The sequence below is a fragment of the Scyliorhinus torazame genome, chromosome 5 (assembly GCF_047496885.1).
Source record: "Scyliorhinus torazame isolate Kashiwa2021f chromosome 5, sScyTor2.1, whole genome shotgun sequence".
Lineage (NCBI taxonomy): Eukaryota > Metazoa > Chordata > Chondrichthyes > Carcharhiniformes > Scyliorhinidae > Scyliorhinus > Scyliorhinus torazame.
Window position 1 is genome coordinate 176,980,113 of NC_092711.1, and position 18,234 is coordinate 176,998,346.

General features: G+C 48.4%; 1 protein-coding gene and 1 long non-coding RNA gene across 2 annotated transcripts; one reads left to right on the forward strand and one right to left on the reverse strand.

The window, feature by feature from the left end:
- The first annotated feature begins 2,603 nt into the window (after positions 1-2,603).
- LOC140422459 (uncharacterized) lies at positions 2,604-8,593 on the forward strand. The gene is made up of 2 exons (XR_011947475.1): positions 2,604-2,802; positions 3,349-8,593. It is a non-coding gene; the product is annotated as an uncharacterized lncRNA (long non-coding RNA).
- Positions 8,594-13,538: 4,945 nt separating this feature from the next.
- LOC140422422 (putative nuclease HARBI1) lies at positions 13,539-17,309 on the reverse strand. The gene is made up of 2 exons (XM_072507433.1): positions 17,046-17,309; positions 13,539-15,187 (listed from the first exon to the last, which is right to left on the reverse strand). Exon 2 carries the CDS (start codon positions 15,179-15,181, stop codon positions 13,736-13,738), a length of 1,446 nt encoding a protein of 481 aa, XP_072363534.1. The 5' UTR covers positions 15,182-15,187; positions 17,046-17,309; the 3' UTR covers positions 13,539-13,735.
- Between the last annotated feature and the right edge of the window lie 925 nt (positions 17,310-18,234).

An 18,234-nucleotide genomic window follows, 5' to 3' on the forward strand; every position in this document is an offset into this window, starting at 1 on the left:
CCATCTTTACTGACAGTAGATGAGGCTCCAGCACCAGATGCATCCAGAGATACTGAGGGAAGTGAGTGGAAATTGCAGAGACACTAGTGATAATTTTCCAGTCTTCCTTAGACACAGGGATGGTGCCAGAGGACTGGAGAATTATGAATGTTACACCCTTGTTCAAAAAGGGATGCGAGGATAAAGCCGGCAACTACAGACTAGTCAGTCTGACTTCAGTGGTAGGGAAATTTCTGGAAAATATAGTTTGGGGCTGAATCAATAGTCACTTAGACAAGTGCAGGAAAATTAAGGAAAACCAGCCTGGATTCATTAGGAGAAAATTATGTTTAAATAACTTGCTGGAGTGTTTTGAGGAGGGCGCAGAGAAGGTTGATAAGTGCAGCACTGTTGATGTGGTGTATACGGATTCTCAAAAGACATTTGACACAGAATCACACAACAGACTTGTGAGGAAAAATCTAATTCATGGAATAATAGGGAAAGTCGGCACTTGGATAAGAAATTGTTGAGTGACAGGAACAGAGAGTAGTGATAAATGGTTGTTTTTCAGACTGGAGGAAGGTTTGCAGTGGAATTTCCCCAGGGGTCAGTGTTGGGACCCTTGCTCTTCCTGATATATATTCATGACCCAGACTGGCGCTCAGGGTTTGATTGGAAACATTGTCAACTGTGATGAGGATAGTCTCGAACATCAAAGGGATATTGACAGGTTGGCGGATTGGGCAGACAAGTGGCAGATGAAGTTCAGTTCACAGAAGTGTGAGAGGTGATTTATTACGGCAGGAAGACTATGGAGAGACAATATAAAATAAAGGGAAAAACTCTAAAGGAGGTTCAGGAACAGAGGAACCTTGGTGTATATGTACATAAGTCATTAAAGGTGGTAGGGCATGTTGAGAGAGCAGTTAATAAAGCAGATAGTATCTTTGACTTTATTAATTGGAGAGGCGGTGACAAAGTGGTATTGTCACTGGACGAGTAATCCAGAGACCCAGGGTGATGATCTGGGGACCCGGGTTCGAATTCTACTATGACAGGTGCTGGATTTAAACTCAATAAAATATCTGGAATTAAAAGTCTAATGATGACGATGATACCATTGCAGATTGTCATTAAAAGCCATCTGGTTCACTAAGGTTAGCACTGTTGCTTCAGAGCGCCAGGGTACCTCCAGGTTCGATTCCCAGCTTGGGTCACTGTCTGTGCGGAGTCTGCACGTTCTCCCTGTGTCTGCGTGGGTTTCCTTCACGTGCTTCAGTTTCCTCCCACAAGTCACGAAAGACGTGCTGTTCGGTAAATTGGACATTCTGAATTCTCCCTCTGTGTACCCGAACAGGCGCCGGAATGTGGCGACGAGAGACTTTTCACAGTTACTTCATTGCAGTGCTAATGTTAGCCTACTTGTGACAATAAAGATTATTATTATAAGATTGATTTCTCCCTTCATACGTCGGAATAAAGCTTTGAAACCTGATCCTGAGTCTCTCCTGGTGGGGACTGGGTTGTCCCACAACAGTCACCATCATCATTCTCAGCCTCAGAAGATTATGTTTGATGGGTTATTTGAAAAACGCGATTCTTTCGTTGGGAACAATTCATTACATAATGATACTGAGAATCAATGTTGAAAACACCGATTAATCACCCCTGTGTATTTCCCGGGTTCAACCGCCTACGGTTACCATCCAAGACCCATATTATCATTTTCACATCACTTGTCAGCAGACATACCTTTGTTCTGGTATCTGCCACTAATATTTTGTCTATTTGAAACTCGGCCACAATGACTCCTTTGCCTCACTGTGAGTTGTCTATTTGATACGAAAGTACCTGAAATGAGTGTTTTCCACAATATTGAAATCATCTTCGACCGAGTCTGAAAATACTCATAACCTTGCATTTTGCTGTTAGTGATAAAGCCATACCTAGCTTCTTTCAGGGTAAGGAAGTAACCTGTGTCCACATCAGCTTCACTGTTCCATTGCTGATATTGTTCTCCCTACGAGAAAATTGATGGAGAATCAAAGCCTGAGATTTTGCAATGTTCTCTGCCATTCTGTACCTAAAATTGTCAGCAGCAATGTGCATCTCAGAGAGAGAGAGAATAAAACTTCTTACACAAGGAACCAAAGTTTAGTGCTGATTCTCTGCTACCATGTTAATTCTAAATTATGTCTGCAGAGGAAGCATTGGTCTCAAGCTGAACTGTACCTTGAACACATTTATTTCCAAATACAGCAAAGGAAACGCAGTCTCCCAGTTTCTCGCCCTACCCCCGACCCCATCCCACCCCTCAACGCCCAATTCTCCTTCCCTGAAGGTGTTGCTCTCGGGTTCAGTTTCACTCTCACCTATTGCCCTCCCCAATATGTCACCCAGGTGTCTAAATCTTTATACCTGAAGTTAACAAACTGTTTTGCTAAGGGGGGGGCGTCACAATCCAGTGACTACACACATGTACTTTGTGTCAGGCTGACGTCACGCCCCCCACCTTCCATCCCAGTGCCAGGATTTTGGAGACTGGGCTCCTGATGGGTAATGGCGGCCGCAGTTCCCACAATTCCGTGCGCGCAAAAGAAACCGCTCTATCCGCTGCGCGGGTACGTGGCCGCGGACCGCGCATGTCCGAGGGACAAGGGAGTCTGCGCATGTGCCAGATAGAGCCCGCCCCGACCTTCCGAATGCAGTATGAACCAATGAGAAGGTTGGAGGACCGGAAGGACTCTGGTCCACCAACCAATCAGAGTGGGGCTTTGTGCGAATGAAGACTTAAGCTTCCTCCAGCCTCCACCATCATGAGTAAAACACTTTCTTTTCTCATTCTCTCTTGTGTTGTTATATGGTACAGATTTGATATATTATTGGTGGTTCTGTAATAAATACATTTTTATTATTTCTAGTCTTGTAATATAGTACCGTAGCTACATTATATATTTCCAGTTATAGAGCCTTTATGGCACAAAAGGAGTCCATTTGATCACTCGACTCCATGCCGACTCTGTAAAACAATCCATCAGCCTCATCTTTCACTCTCACTCCACAGTATAAATATTCCCCACTTCTCTGTCCGTTAGCTTTGACAAAGAGTCATTGGACTCGAAACATTAGCTCTTTTTCTCCCTACAGATGCTGCCAGACCTGCTGAGATTTTCCAGCATTTTCTCTTTAGTCTCATTCCCCCTCTATATTAGATACAGCAGAGTAAGAATGGAGGGAGAGTGTGTGGGATGGAGATTTCCAGGCTTTGGGGAAGGAGAGAAAAATAATGTCCGTAGGAAATTAGAATTGCGTGTTCTGAATTTTTATTCTGTACTGACAGTTGAGTTTTGTTAACTCCTTTTACAGGATTTAGAAGAGGAGACTTTACAGACAGGAATCTCAAACCAAACCTCACGTCAAGATCTGACAGAGTCACTTCATTCATCATGACCTGAATATTGTTGGTCTTTGAAGCTAGAATAAGAACTGCTCGTCTGCTTTAAAAAAAAAATTTTTTTTAGAGTACCCAATTATAGTTTTCCAATTAAGGGGCAATTTGGTGTGGCCAATCCACCTAACCTGCGCATCTTTGGGTTGTGGGGTGAAACCCATACAGACATCGGGAGAATCTCCAAATTCCACAAACAGTGACCCGGGGCCGGGATCGAACCCGGGTCCTCAGTGTCGTGGGCCGCACTGCTAACCTGTGCCACCATGCAGCCCACTTTAAAAATCAGTATCACTGGAAAAGCTTCAACACCTACACACCCAAGTGAGAGTGTCCCAGTACAGTGACTGTCGAAGGATCTTTATCCAGCTACACTTCCAAAAGGTGTCACATCATTCATAGCAAGGAGAAACCGTACACGTGTTCTTCAACTAATTGTGAAATCTGGAGAGACACAAGGACACAGGGCAACATGGAGAAACCATGGAAATGTGGGGACTGTGGGAAGGGATTCAGACGCCCATCTCAGCTGGAAATTCATCGACACAGTCACACTGGGGATAGGCCGTTCATCTGCTCGGAGTGTGAGAAGGGATTCAGGAATTCATCCAACTTAGCATCACACAAGTTAGTTCACTCCGGAGAGAAACCATTCAGCTGCTCTGGGTGTGAGAAGGGATTCAGATCCTCATCGAAACTGGCGATTCACCAACGTATTCACACTGGGGAGAAGCCATTCACCTGCGCTGAATGCAAGAAGAGATTCACTCAGTTATCAAACCTGCAGACACACCAGCGAGTTCACACCGGGGCGAGGCCATTCAACTGCTCTGTGTGTGGAAAGGGGTTTCGTGAGTCATCTGCTCTGCGGAAACACCAGCGAGTTCACACCGGGGAGAGGCCATTCACCTGCTCGACGTGTGGGAAGAGATTCAGTGATTCATCTGCCCTGTTAACACACCAGCGAGTTCACACCGGGAAGAGACCGTTCACCTGCTCTGTGTGTGGGAAGGGATTCACACAGTCATCTAACCTGCTGAGACACCAACGAGTTCATAAGTGATGACAGGGGTTGGATTCTGTTGTTATTGCTGCTGTTAATAACATCCAGGACTGAATCATGTTCATTCTGACACTTGATGACGTGCGAGGGTCGGAGGGTTTCTTTCTGCTGGACTGGCTGTTCTCACGACTTTGCTTCCAGTGGGCTTATGCTCTTTGAACCTGAGCGAGCACATTTCCACTGAAATTATCCACAAAAGCTGACGAAAGACATTTCTTTGATCCTGGATAGTAAAGTGTATTTCCCCCCACTACAGGTAGATCTAAAATAAATACATTTGTCTCTGTTCCATTGAGTCTACAGCACAGGGCCAGGCCAGTCGGCTCAATTGGTCTCTGTCAGTATTGATGCTCCACATGAGCTTCCACCCACCCCTCTTCATCTCCCCCATCAACATATCCTTCTATTCCTTTCTCCCTCATGTATGTCTCTCGCTTCCCCTTCAATGTATTCATGTTGTTCACCTCAACCGCTCTCTGTGGTAGTGAGTTCCACATCCTCACCACTTGCTGGCTAAAGCAGTTTTTCGTCATATCTCTATTGGATTATTAAACCCCTTCATAATCTTAAAGACTTCCATCAGGCCACCCTTAATTCTAGGGCGGCACAGTAGTATAGTGATTTGCACTGCTGCCTCACGGCGCCGAGGACCCGGGTTCGATTCCGGCTCCGGGTCACTGTCCGTGTGCTGTTTGCACATTCTTCCCATGTCTGCGTGGGTCTCACAGCCCACAACCCAAAATGATGTGCAGGGTAGGTGAATTCGCCACGCTAAATTGGCCTTTAATTGGAAAAAAAATTGGATACTCTAAACTTAAGAAAAAATTATATTTTAAAAATAAATTTTAAAAACAGGTCACCCTACAGTCTTCTCTTTTCTAGAGAAAAGCAGCCCCAGCCTTTCCTGAGGGTGAAATGCTCTCAGTTCTGGTATTATTCTTGTGAATCTTTGTTGTACCTTCTCCAGTGCCTCTATTTCCTTTTCCTAAATGGAGATCACAAATGTTGACAGTGCTCCCAGTGTAGCCTAACCCTGGTTCTAAACAAGTTGAACATAACCTCCCCGCTTTTCAATTCTATCCCTCTAGAATGGAACCCGAGATATGGACCCCACACTTTAGGAAAGATGTGAAGTTCTCAGAGAGGGTGCAGAGGAGATTTACCAGAATGGCACCAGGGATGAGGGAGTCGTGAGTTGGGGAGACTGGAGCAGCTGATCATAGTCGTTACGGCAGGCAAGGAGGCCAATCAGCTCATTGAATCAATGAGTAAAACTTTTAATATGTTCCCCCTTTCATTCGTGTACCATCAGCTAATGGCAACAGCTTTTCTTTAACCATCATATCTAAACCTGTCATACTCACATCCACCTCTATCAAACCTCCCCTCAACCTCCTTTGCTCCAATGTGAACAACCCCAGCTTCTCCAGCCAAACCTAATGGTTAAAATCCCTCATCCCTGGAACCATTCTGGTAAATCTGCTCTCCACCCTCTCGAGGAGCCTCACATCCTCCCTAAAGTCTGGTGACCCACAACTGGACTCAATACTCTAGTTGTGGCCGAACCAGAGCTTTAGAAAGGTTCAGTATAACGTCCCTGCTTTTGTTCTCAATCCTCTATTTCTGAAGTCCAAGATCCCATTTTCTCCAACCAGGAATCTCAGAACCTTTTCTGCTTGCACATAAAAAGCATTTGAATGACATTCTTAAAGTGGCTGAAGAAGATTTTGACCAATGGATGAGCGAGTTATTGACACAAAAAGAAGCCATTTTGAACTTGCTGTCTCCAAAAGAGAATCCAAAATGTTGGATTCTGGGAAATGAACTGAAAAATGAAGCTCCGCCTACAACTGAGCCAGAAGAAGAGAGTTTAAATGTGGGATTGACCAGGACATTCACTTTGGATTGAAATAATGGGGAAACTACACACATGGAAGAAAATAAAGTTCAAAAGGTGAACTCTGAACAGACTGTTTTCAAAACTGAACTTGAAAACTCACATCTGAGCAGCAACGAGGACTCACCTCTCGCAGAAGGAACTTTGGACGATAATTATTGGAAGAAGAAAACTTTCAGAAAACACAGCAAGAAGTAATGTTTCCATCTTCAGTGGACTGATTCCTGGACATGGAATTCAGCAGTGTGCTGATAGCAAGATAGACTGGTGAATGTGATGGGGACAATGGAGGGATTATTCTGTCTATTGCAGGTTATCAGATATTTAAACACAGGAACATTTGCAGAGTTTAAATTAGCAGGAGTCGGCCATTTGGCCCTTTGAGGCGGCTCCACCATTCAATAAGATCATGGCTGTTGTGAATATATACAGCACGTTGTAAGGTGGAATATTCGAATAGGATATTACGAGGGTGATACATTTTCATTTTTGCTGGGAAAATGTTGCAAATACCTTGTTTCATAATTCATGTTTCAGAAATATAACTTTTAGTTTGGGAATTAGATTTTTTTTAAAAGGAAGATAAATGGAAAATCTGGGTTGAGAATCTTACAGAAACACTCTCAGGGAATTCACAATCACAAAGTGTGGCCGATGTTGACTTGAAGTCAAAGCTGGAAGGGTAAGATCTGTAAAAGGGCAGCTGGGCTCTTTTAGCTGGAGACATTGGGCCTGACAATTACTGTCCTGTCTTTGTTCCAGAGGTGAATTCTTCATGCAGACCTCCGGGTCAGAAGGTTGGTTTTGAAGCTGAAAGTCCATTAATTTCAGCATCTGTTGGACATAGAATCATAGAATTTAGAGTGCAGAAGGAGGCCATTCGGCCCATCGAGTCTGCACTGGCTCTTGGAAAGAGCACCCTACCCAAGCCCACACCTCCACCCTATTCCAGTAACCCCACGAAGGGAAATTTATCATGGCCAATCCACCTAACCTGCACATCCTTGGACTGTGAGAGGAAACCGGAGCACCCGGAGGAAACCCACGCACACACGGGGAGAACGTGCAGACTCCACACAGACAGTGACCCAAGCCGGGAATCAAACCTGGGACCCTGAAGCTGTGAAGCAATTGTGCTAACCGCTATGCTACTGTGCTGTGTTACCATGGAGATAAGTGATTCAGGGTGGGGCCTTGGTTGGAATTCTGGGTGTTTCTCAGAGTCTGCAGTTAACTTGGAAGCAGGCAGCTGTGGGAGCAGGAGCTGTGACCCAGCTGTGGGAGCAGGAGCTGTGACCCAGCTGTGGGAGCAGGAGCTGTGAACCAGCTGTGGGAGCAGGAGCTGTGGGAGCAGGAGCTGTGAACCAGCTGTGGGAGCAGGAGCTTTGAACCAGCTGTGGGACGAGAAGCCGAGAGGGCCATGAGGAACCAGGGGTGTTTCTAATGTTTAAATCCCTCAGCAAGAAGGCAGTGAAGCTCACGCTTGGACTGAGGAGTCCACAGTTTTGAGGTCTTGAAGGAAAGTTGGAGGGTTGTTCAGCCGAAAGCTAATGGAAGGATCCCCATCAAATCGTGGAGCTTGGGGAATAGCTGGAATACTGAGGAGAATTAAAGGGAATTCTGTGAAACTGAGGTTACAGCAGGAGTCTTTATAAACTACAGTGTGAAGGTCACAGTGCTGGTTTTTAATTTTGTTGTTTTGTATATGCTTTGAAGTTTATTTTTGTTTAAAAATATGAAACCCGCGATGTAATTCTATCACTGGGAATTTGAAATTCTTGGAGATGCTACTGATTTTTACAGAGATCTTAACAGTTGTTTAGGACACCGGTTTCAGCTTCCTATTTCAGCCCTGTTTTTCTGTCTCTCTGTTTGCTCGTGTCAGTGACAGCCAGGCGACGGAGCTGGGGGCCTGTGCCCAAGTTGGGAAACTGCCATGTGCGTCCCACTAGAGACAGGAAGGTGCTGGAGCAGTGAATGGGAAATGAGCCGCCAACCAATCGGGGCCCAGGAGGAGAGACACCGGCGCTGATGGTGACATGAACCCCGGGGCTCTGTTTCCCTGTGTCCAAAGCGGGGAGGCACGGGAGCAGGGTGCAGAGGAGCAGCAGAGAAACCATTTGTGTCCAGAATATTTACTCTGGTTGTCTTTGATTATCAAGTTATTTTCTGTTTTTTTAAAACCATGTTGTTTCATCAATAACATTTTCTCAGTAAAATTATTAGATTTTTCTGGACTTTTCAAGACTGATTAAAATTTTTTTTTTTTTTTTAAAGAGTACCCAATTCTTTTTCCAATTAAGGGGCAATTTAGCGTGGCCAATTCACCTACTCTGTACATCTTTGGGTTGTGGGGGTGAGATCCATGCAGACATGGGGAGAATGTGCAAACTCCACACGGACGGTGACCCAGGGCCGTGATTGAACCCGGGCCCTCAGTGCCGTAGTCCCAGTGCTAACCACTGTGCCACCTTTTCATGTTACATTGATGTACTTTAGGGAAAGTGGGGGAGGGGTGTTGACAGGCTCTTTAACAGAAAGTGAGTCCCTCTAAAGTAATTGGCAAAGGAGCCAGAGGGGGAGATGAGATTTTATTTTATTTGGCACAGCGAATTGTTCTGATCGGCCTGAAAGCAGATTCAATCGTATCTTTCCAAAGGAGAAATACTTGAATGGGAAGAATTTGCAGAGTTCTGGGGAAAGATCAGAGCAGTTGGATGAATGGGAGAGTCCTCTCAAAGAGATAGCAGGGACACAATGGGCCAAATGGTCTCCTCCTGCAGCCTGTGAATCTGAGCCTCCTGCTTTTGTGCAGGTTAAAAGGGACAGATTTCATTGCAGCCTCTTCCCTGTATATGTATTTAAAGAGGCAGTTCCTCTTTAGCTCTGCGTGAGCGATTAAACAATTGGTTGGAGGCCCAATTCCCAGTCAGCCCTCCAGCACCTTTCTGTCTCTCTATTAGTGCGACGCCCATCTGGTGCACAGGCCCCGTTATTCTCAGCTAAATTCAACCTCAGCTCCATCTGGCTGTCATTGACCCGAGCAATAGAGACAGGATAGTGCCCGAGGCTCAAATGGGAAGTCAAAACCTTTGGCTCTAAACCAACACTTTAACATTTGTAAGTCAAATCCATGTTATTTAGACTGGGAGTTTCTATTATTAGATTTAGGCACTGGAGGTTTAACGGGTAACTTTCCTTTTCTAACTGTAGGATCTCTGTATCTATTTGTATAACTGTAATGCCGTTCCATATACCAAATACCAGAAATTCAAGATTGGGCTTCTTGGGTTAAAAGCAATTTGCAACTTTTATTTTTGTCGGCTAGTAGTGTCTACTGTCAAGCTTCAATTTTCACACAAGTACAAATTTAGGAAGGTCCGACTAGCCCTGCAGTCAGCTAGTCAGATGTATTGATTGTTTGTACTTAGCAAATACAGATAAGTTGAATTGAATTTAAAATACAAAAATGACTGGGTGATTTAAAACAAGAGAAAATGGTGGTTTGCAAAGCTAGCAAATAGAATAGAAAATAGTTTGAAGTGATTCGAGAATAGAAAAAGGTAAGCGGTCTCATCACGAGAACTGAACTCGTAAGGAAATTACTATCTTTAAAGTTCTGTCCCCTTTACAGGTTTAAATAATTTATAATTCATCTAATTCGACCAAGATGTCTGTCTATTAATTAAGAGATAAAGGTGACTGTGAAAGGTTTTCTTCAAATGGAAAAATACAATGTGCTGACTGATCATTACCATTGAAACAAAACTAGGATTTCATCCAAGTTCTTTGTGAGACAAAGGGTCTTTTTGCAGCATGATCTTCGCAGACTCTAAACAACTTGCAAACATTTGCTTATCAGATCAATTCACAAACACAGCATTTCTTAGTCTCATGATTAATATATTGGTTTTAAATTTTAGTTAATTACGATTAAATGATCTTTGATATAAGCCTTTATCTATTCTCTACAGCTAACTGAAAAAGTAGATTTCTACCACTAACTTTGTATTGTCGAAAGTGTCAGCCGTGGCTCAGTGGGCAGCTCTCTCACCTCTGAGTCAGAAGGTTGTGGATTCAAATCCCAGTCCAAGGACCTGAGGACAAAAATCACATCCAACATTCCTCGTCTCAGCACTGAGGGAGTCTGCACTGTCAGAACAGCCTTCTTTCAAATAAGATGGTAAACTGAGGCCCTGTCTGCCCCTCTCAGGTGGATGTAAAAGTTCGCACAGCCACTATTTTGAAGAAGAGCAGGGGAGTTATCCCCACTGTCCTGGTCAATATTTATCCCAGTCAACATCATTTAAAACAGATCATCTGCTCATTATCACATTGCTGTGTGTGGGATCTTGTTGTGTGTAAATTAGCTGCTGCTTTTCCTACATTACAACAGGGTCTACACTTCAAAAGTACTTTATTGGCTGTAAAGCACTTTGGGACGTCCTGTGGTTGTGAAAGGCGCTATAGAAATGCAAGTTTTAAAATTGAAGATTTTGGTTTTCTGATCTTGTTATCTGGAACTTTATTGATTTCAGCCACCCCCAACTTACCATTTAACAAATTCACTTTGGTTCAGACAAGGCAATTAAGACAGAATTCTTTGTTATTAAAGTTACAAAGTTTATTCAAAGAAACTTTAAGACATTAACTTTTACAACTTCATGTGGGTGATCAGTCTGTATAAACGTAACCCACTCTGGCTCCTTCTTTGACAGTAATTCTTGTGGAATTCAGCCTCGGGAGTCTGGCTCCTTCTTTGACAGTAATTTCCTTGGAACCCGGCCTCGGGAATCTTCCGTACTTGGTCAACAAGGAAGACCTTCAGAACCTCTACTTTTATCCGCAAAGTGACCATTACCTCATGTTAGAGTTGGGCCTGTTGTAACATGACAATTGGTCAATTTGGTCAGTGGATTAATTTAATTGGATCCTAATTACTGACACCACCGTCTCATTATCTCAGACGGGAATACAATAGAACTGTTTCACACTATCCCTTTATCTGATTCTCTACAATCCCTTATTCAGACAGTTTCAAATGTTGAGGCTAATCAGAGGTTGAAGGTCTCCCTTACCAGTACATTTATCCTCATTGCACATATTTTACATACAGCAATTAAGCTTTTACATTTTTACAGCAAATAAAACTCAGTCTCTTCCTGTAACTACTGATTCATTATTGATTATTTAATTGTCGCTCATTACTGAATCAGTCATCTGTTACGGACTGGCAGCTAATTAATACAGTAATCTTTAATTAATACGTTTGGTTAATACAATATCCAGTGGTTGAAAAAGACTGTTTTATGGAAGACAATCACTTCCTTTCTGACTAACTTTGATTGGATTGAACAATGAGTCTTAGACTTGAGCCAGACTTTGGCAGAATATGATACCCTGTAGCTTCACAAAATTCTGGAACAATTTGTCACTTTAAACAATTTTGCCTCATTCAGCAGTTTCTAGAAACAGTTTGGTTTATCCAGAACGAATTTTCAAAATAAAGATCCAGTCAGGATTCAGAGTTTAACATGGCTTCCTTGACCTTGTTACTTATAACAGTCAAGATGGACAAGTGATTGATTTTTAAAACTAAATATTATTAATGAGGCATACCCAGAACTTCTGACTACACTTCAAAAGTACTTCAAAGGCTGTAAAAAGCTTTAGGAGATCGAGTGTTCACGAAAGGGGTTATAAAAATAGATACAGAATCCCTTGAGTGCAGGAGGAGGCCATTTAGCAAATAGAGTCGGCACCGCCTCTTCCAAAGAGCACTCTACCCATATACACTCACCCGTAACCGCATAACCTAATCTGCACATCCCTGGACACTGGGGGGCAATTTATCAGGGCTAATCCACCTAACCCATACATCTTAGGACTGTGGGAAGAAACCAGAGCACTCGGACGAAACCCACACAGACACAGGAGGGCGTACAAACTCCACACAGACAGTGACCATGGCCAGAATCGAACATGGGCCCCTGGTGCTGTGAGGCAACAGGGCCAACTACTGTGCCACTCAAATAAATGTAATTTATTTTTAGAACTAGTCCCCCAACCTTGGATATATCACACTTGGTCCACTCGCAAAGATCAATAAAGACTGAGTCTTGATTTTGTGCAACAACCATGTCTTTCTTTCCATTGCAAATCCCCTGTGAAAATCCAAACACAATGGGCGGGATTCTCCGCTCCCGCGACTAAGTGCCCACGCCGCCGTGAACGCCGTCGAGGTTCACGACGGCACGAAACGGCCCCGATCCCGACCGATTCAGGGCCTGAAAATGGGCTAGGATTGGGGCCGCGAGAAACTCGGGGGGCATGTCGCGAAAGCCGCGTCACCGCGCGACGCCCAAATGACGCGGCGCTGCGTCATAAATGGCGCGATCCGCGCACCGAGGACCTGGAGAAGAGATGGCTGAGCCCCGACGAGCCGCACCGAGGTTCCGGGCACGGACCTGGACACCCTGCTGGATGCGGTCGAGCAGAGAAGGGACATCCTCTGCCCAAGACGTGGGCATTGCCAGCCATCCAGCGCGGTGAGGTGCGGTTGGCGTGAGGTTGGCACCGCTGTGGGGCAGACCCCCCGGACGGGGGAGCAGTGTCGGAAGAAACTGCACGACCTCACTCGGGCTGCGAGGGTAAGTGCCATGAGGGTGTCCCCAGGGCCCCCCTCTCCCCCCCCCCCCTGGCATGAGGGGGGGGGGGGGAGTGGGGTGGTCGGGGGGGTTGGAGCATCAGGTGCAGTGGTGGGGGGTCAGGGGGGCGTTGGAGCATCAGGTGCAGTGGTGGGGGGGTCGGGGGGATTGGGGCATCGGGGGGGTTTGGGCGGGGTCAAGGTGCCCAACGCTTTACTCGACCCACATGAGCCCCGGGACCCCCCACCCCCCCCACCCCAGGACAAGACAGCTCACAACCAGCGTGAGTGTTTGAGAACCGGAGGGGGGTCCCCTGTGCTGCACCCCCTAAACGTTCACGAGCAGAGGGCCCTGGACCCCGCTGGGGGATCCGCCACCCGGGAGGTCGCGACACCCAGCTCGGAGGTGCAGAAGTGAGACAACCCTGCATGTCTTCACCCCCCCCCCCAACCCGTCATAGTCTCCCTCACACATTGCCCACTGCAGCCTCGATCCCCTCCCCCCACACACTCATGCCACTGCACCCTCGCTCCCCTCCCCCCCTCACACTGGGCACCCACAACCACCATACACCCCCACCGTGTCTAACGAACCCCAAATCTTTATGTTCCCCAGGGCCAGTGCCGGGGGGGGGGGGGGGGGGGGGGGGGTTGCTGTGTGGTGCCCGTGTGCAGGAGTGACGGTGCACGTGGCAGTGTTCAGCGAATCCCACCCCCACAGTGCGTGAACCGTGTGGCCACCAACACGTCGCGTGCCCGCTGTCCGCGGCGGTGCTGTCGTGCAGCCTCCTGGACGTAACCAGCACGCGAACAGTGTCTGTGTCCTGCGCCCCTCCCCTCATCCTGATGCGCGCCATCATCCTCCTCCTCCACATCCTCCTCTTCCCCACCCCCCTCGTTTGCGTTACCTCCGGTGCCGTCGGGTCCTCCCTCCGACTCCTCCACCAGGTCATCTCCCCTCTGCATGGCAATGTTGTGCAGCGCACAGCAGACCACAACCATGCGACCGACCCTGTCGGGCCGGTACTGCAGGGCCCCTCCGAAGCGGTCCAGGCATCTGAATCGCATCTTCAGCAGGCCGAAGCACCGCTCCACCACACCCCAGGTTGCTGCATGTGCCTCATTGTATAGGCTCTCCGCGTTGGTCTGAGGCCTCCGTATTGGCGTCATCAGCCATGACCTCAACGGATAGCGCTTGTCGCCGAGCAACCAGCCCCTCAGCCGGGGGGGACATCCATCGAACATTGCGGGGATGAATGACTGTGCCAGAATGTAGGCGTCATGCACACTCCCGGGGTACTTTGCACACACGTGCATGATCTTCATGTGGGGGTCGCACACCACCTGAATGTTCATGGAGTACGCGCCCTTTCTGTTCATGAACACTTCCCTGTTGTCTGCAGGTGGGTGCATGGGGACGTGCACACCATCGATGACACCCTGGACCATCGGTATCCCGGCCACCTTGGCGAATCCACGTGCCCGTGCTTCCTGCTGTGCTCGGTCCTCGGGGAATTTTATGTACCTGTCCGCGATGGAGTACAAAGCGTCGGTGACGGCCCTGATGCACCTGTGGACCGATGCCTGTGATATTCCGGAGAGGTGCCCGCTCGGCGCCTGGAAGGAACCGGTCGCATAAAAGTTTAGGGCCACCGTCACCTTGACGGAGACTGGTAACGCATGTCCTCCACCAGTTCCAAGTGGTGCGAGGTGCGCCAAGAGGTGGCATATATGTGCGACCGTCTCCCTGCTGAACCGTAGTCTCCTCCTGCATGTGATGTCCGGTAGGGCCTCGAACGACATTCTGACACGGTACACCCTCGGCCTTGCTGGACGCCTGTGGCGCCCTGGCACCACCATCAGTGGATCCTCCTGTTCCTCCTCCTCCTCCCCAAGCACTTCCTCTGCATTCCTCGCCGTCAGGGGGTCAATGTTCCCCTCGGCATCTCCCTGTACATTCGGGTCGTGAGCGCCTGCGGCCTGCGCGGCGACGATGGGCCACTCCACGGCCATCCCCTCTGCTGCAGCAGCAACTGCTGCATCTGTAGCCACTGTGGGCCGTTTGACTCTACGCTGCCGGATGGCAAACTCCAGAGCTGCAGCTCCAACCACGGCAGTGAACATCGCTGTCTGGTTGGCATACATGGTGATCTGCAGGAGGGTGGAGGGGGCAGAGAAACAACATGTTACATGAAGGTTCTTCCACACCTCGCCAGCCGGGTTGCATGGGATACCTGTGTGCCCCGGTGGGATGGTCGCCCTGCAGATACTTTACGCAAAGAGTAGTGAGGCCGTGGAATGCCCTACCTGCTACAGTGGTGAACTCGCCAACATTGAGGGCATTTAAAAGTTTATTGGATAAACATATGGATGATAATGGCATAGTGTAGGTTGGATGGCTTTTGTTTCGGTGCAACATCGTGGGCCGAAGGGCCTGTACTGCGCTGTATTGTTCTATGTTCTATACGCACCCAGCCTAACATCTGGTCACTGTCTGCGTCCAACGGTCAGTTCACACCATACTCCTCACCAGTGTGCCAGTCGCCTGTGCCCATCAGCCACACGGCAACCTGCGGCCGTGGCCCCGTCACCGTCCTGCCATATCAGGGCGGCTGACATGTGACATCCGCGGATGGACGATACCATCCACACTCTCCCTCATCCCCCCTCCCACTTGCACACTCTCCCTCATCCCCCTCCCACCTGCACACTCTCCCTCATCCCCCCTCCCACCTGCACACTCTCCCTCATCCCCCCTCCCACCTGCACACTCTCCCTCATCCCCCTTCCCACCTGCACACTCTCCCTCATCCCCTTTCCACCTGCACACTCTCAATCATCCCCCTTCCCACCTGCACACTCTCCCTCATCCCCCTCCCACCTGCACACTCTCCCTCATCCCCCCTCCCACCTGCACACACTCCCTCATCCCCCCTCCCACCTGCACACTCTCCCTCATACCCCCTCCCACCTGCACACTCTCCCTCATCCCCCCTCCCACCTGCACACTCTCCGTCATCCCCCCTCCCACCTGCACACTCTCCCTCATCCCCCCTCCCACCTGCACACTCTCCCTCATCCCCCCCTCCCACCTGCACACTCTCCCTCATCCCCCCTCCCACCTGCACTCTCTCCCTCATCCCCCCTCCCACCTGCACACTCTCCCTCATCCCCCCTCCCTCCTGCACACTCTCCCTCATCCCCCCTTCCACCTGCACACTCTCCCTCATCCCCCTTCCCAACTGCACACACTCCCTCATCCCCCCTCCCACCTGCACACTCTCCCTCATCCCCCCCCTCCCACCTGCACACTCTCCCTCATCCCCCCGTTGGCCGCAGCCTTCTCGGGGAAGCCGACCCGGTCTCCAGGAGCTGCGGAACAGTCCGCTCACCTCCTCACTGGTCAGCGTCAGCCAGCACGACTGGCTGACGACTTTAAATAGCAGGTGTGAACGCCGATGGCGTGAACTGGGGTCACGCCGTCGGCCGATCCGGCCTGAGAATAGCGGGGGTGGCGGAGAATCGCCATTTTGGGTGTCTCGGGCGATTCTCCCGCCTGCACCGTGTGGAACTCGACGGGGACGTTCTTGCCGCTTGGGTGAATCGCGGGAGGGTGTCGGACCGGCGTCACGGGGAAATTTGGTGACCCAACCGGCGCGGGAGCAGAGAATCGCGCCCAAGGTATATAGTCAACATTTCCCCCTAAGGAAGAGGAGTCTAGAACTAGATGGCATAGGTTTAAGGTGAGAGGAGAGAGATACAAAAGAGACCAGAGGAGAAGTTCACACAGAGGGTGGTGAACATCTGGAACGGCTGCCAGAGGCAGTGGTAGAGACGGGTACAAATTTGTCCTTTAAAAAGCAGTTAGACAGTTACATGGGCAGGGTGGATATAGAGGGATATGGGCCAAATGCTGGCAAGTGGGACTAGCTTAGTGATAGAAACGGGGATTGAAGGTGAGAATGAGAAAATAAATGGAAAGGGGCAGAAAAGAAAGTGTTTTACTGACAGATGTTGGAGACAGGAAGAAGTTTTCAGTCTGTGTGAGGCCCCAGTTTTGCTCATTGTCCAGTTTCCACGTTCGAACAATGGGGGAGCTGATTGGATGGTGGAAGAGAGTCCTTCCGGTTCACCAACACTTCCCATTGGTCAACAACCTTCCTCCGCCTCACTCATTGTTCCCCCTTCTTGAGACAAGGTTTCCAGGCAACCGGCTGACTGCTCCGGCCAGAACAAGAAGCCTCTCGGTGATTTCCCCTCCCCCGGCCCGGGACTGAGCATGTCCGAGGGAGAAGAGAGACTGCGCATGTGCGAAGGAAAGCTCACCGCTAACCTTTCTGCTGAGGCGTTGACCAATGGGAAGGGTTGGATGACCGGAAGTACTCTGGTCCTCCAGGCAATCAGCGCGGGCTTTGTGTGAATGGAGCTTGAACATCACACAGACTGAAATGTCCTCCTGTCCGCAACATCTGTGAGTAAAACACTTTCTTTTTTTCCCCTTTTCCATTTATTTTCTCATTCTGACCTTCAATTGGTGACTTGCAGCAACTGAAGGGAAAGGAAGTGAATCCAGGGAGGGTGCAGACTCTGCAAAGCTTGGCCCAGTTCTCTCTCTCTCTTAAATACATTGACATCCTTTGCTCCCTCAGCTTCACACATTTTTTTGTCGAGACTCTCTGAAGCTCAAATACGACAACTATAAACCATCCATGAGCCCTGCCCCTGACCAGCCTGTAATATAACAGGGGCCGGTTTAGCTCAAGTTGTTTGGACAGCTGGTTTGTGATGCAGAGGGAGGCTTCAATTCCCGGCTGAGGTTATTCATGAAGGCACCAGCTTCTCAACCTTGTATCGTGCCTGAGGTGTGTTGATCCTCAGGTTAAATCACCACCAGTCAGATATACCTCTCAATGGGGAAAGCAGCCTCTGGTCATCTGGGACCTTGGCGACTTTACCTTTAATCTAACAATTGAATCCACGCGACATAATCCTCACCCAATCCGAAGCCTCGAACTGTACGCACCAGATAATTCGACTCGAGCAAAAGCTTTCTCTGCATCGAAGGAGATCACCAGCCCACCCACTGTGTATTTCTGAAAAGCCTGAATCACATTCAGCAACCTTCCAACATTGTTACTGGAATGTCTTCCCCCATATAAACCCAGACTGGTCCCCCCGACCCGCACGATTGTTTGAAG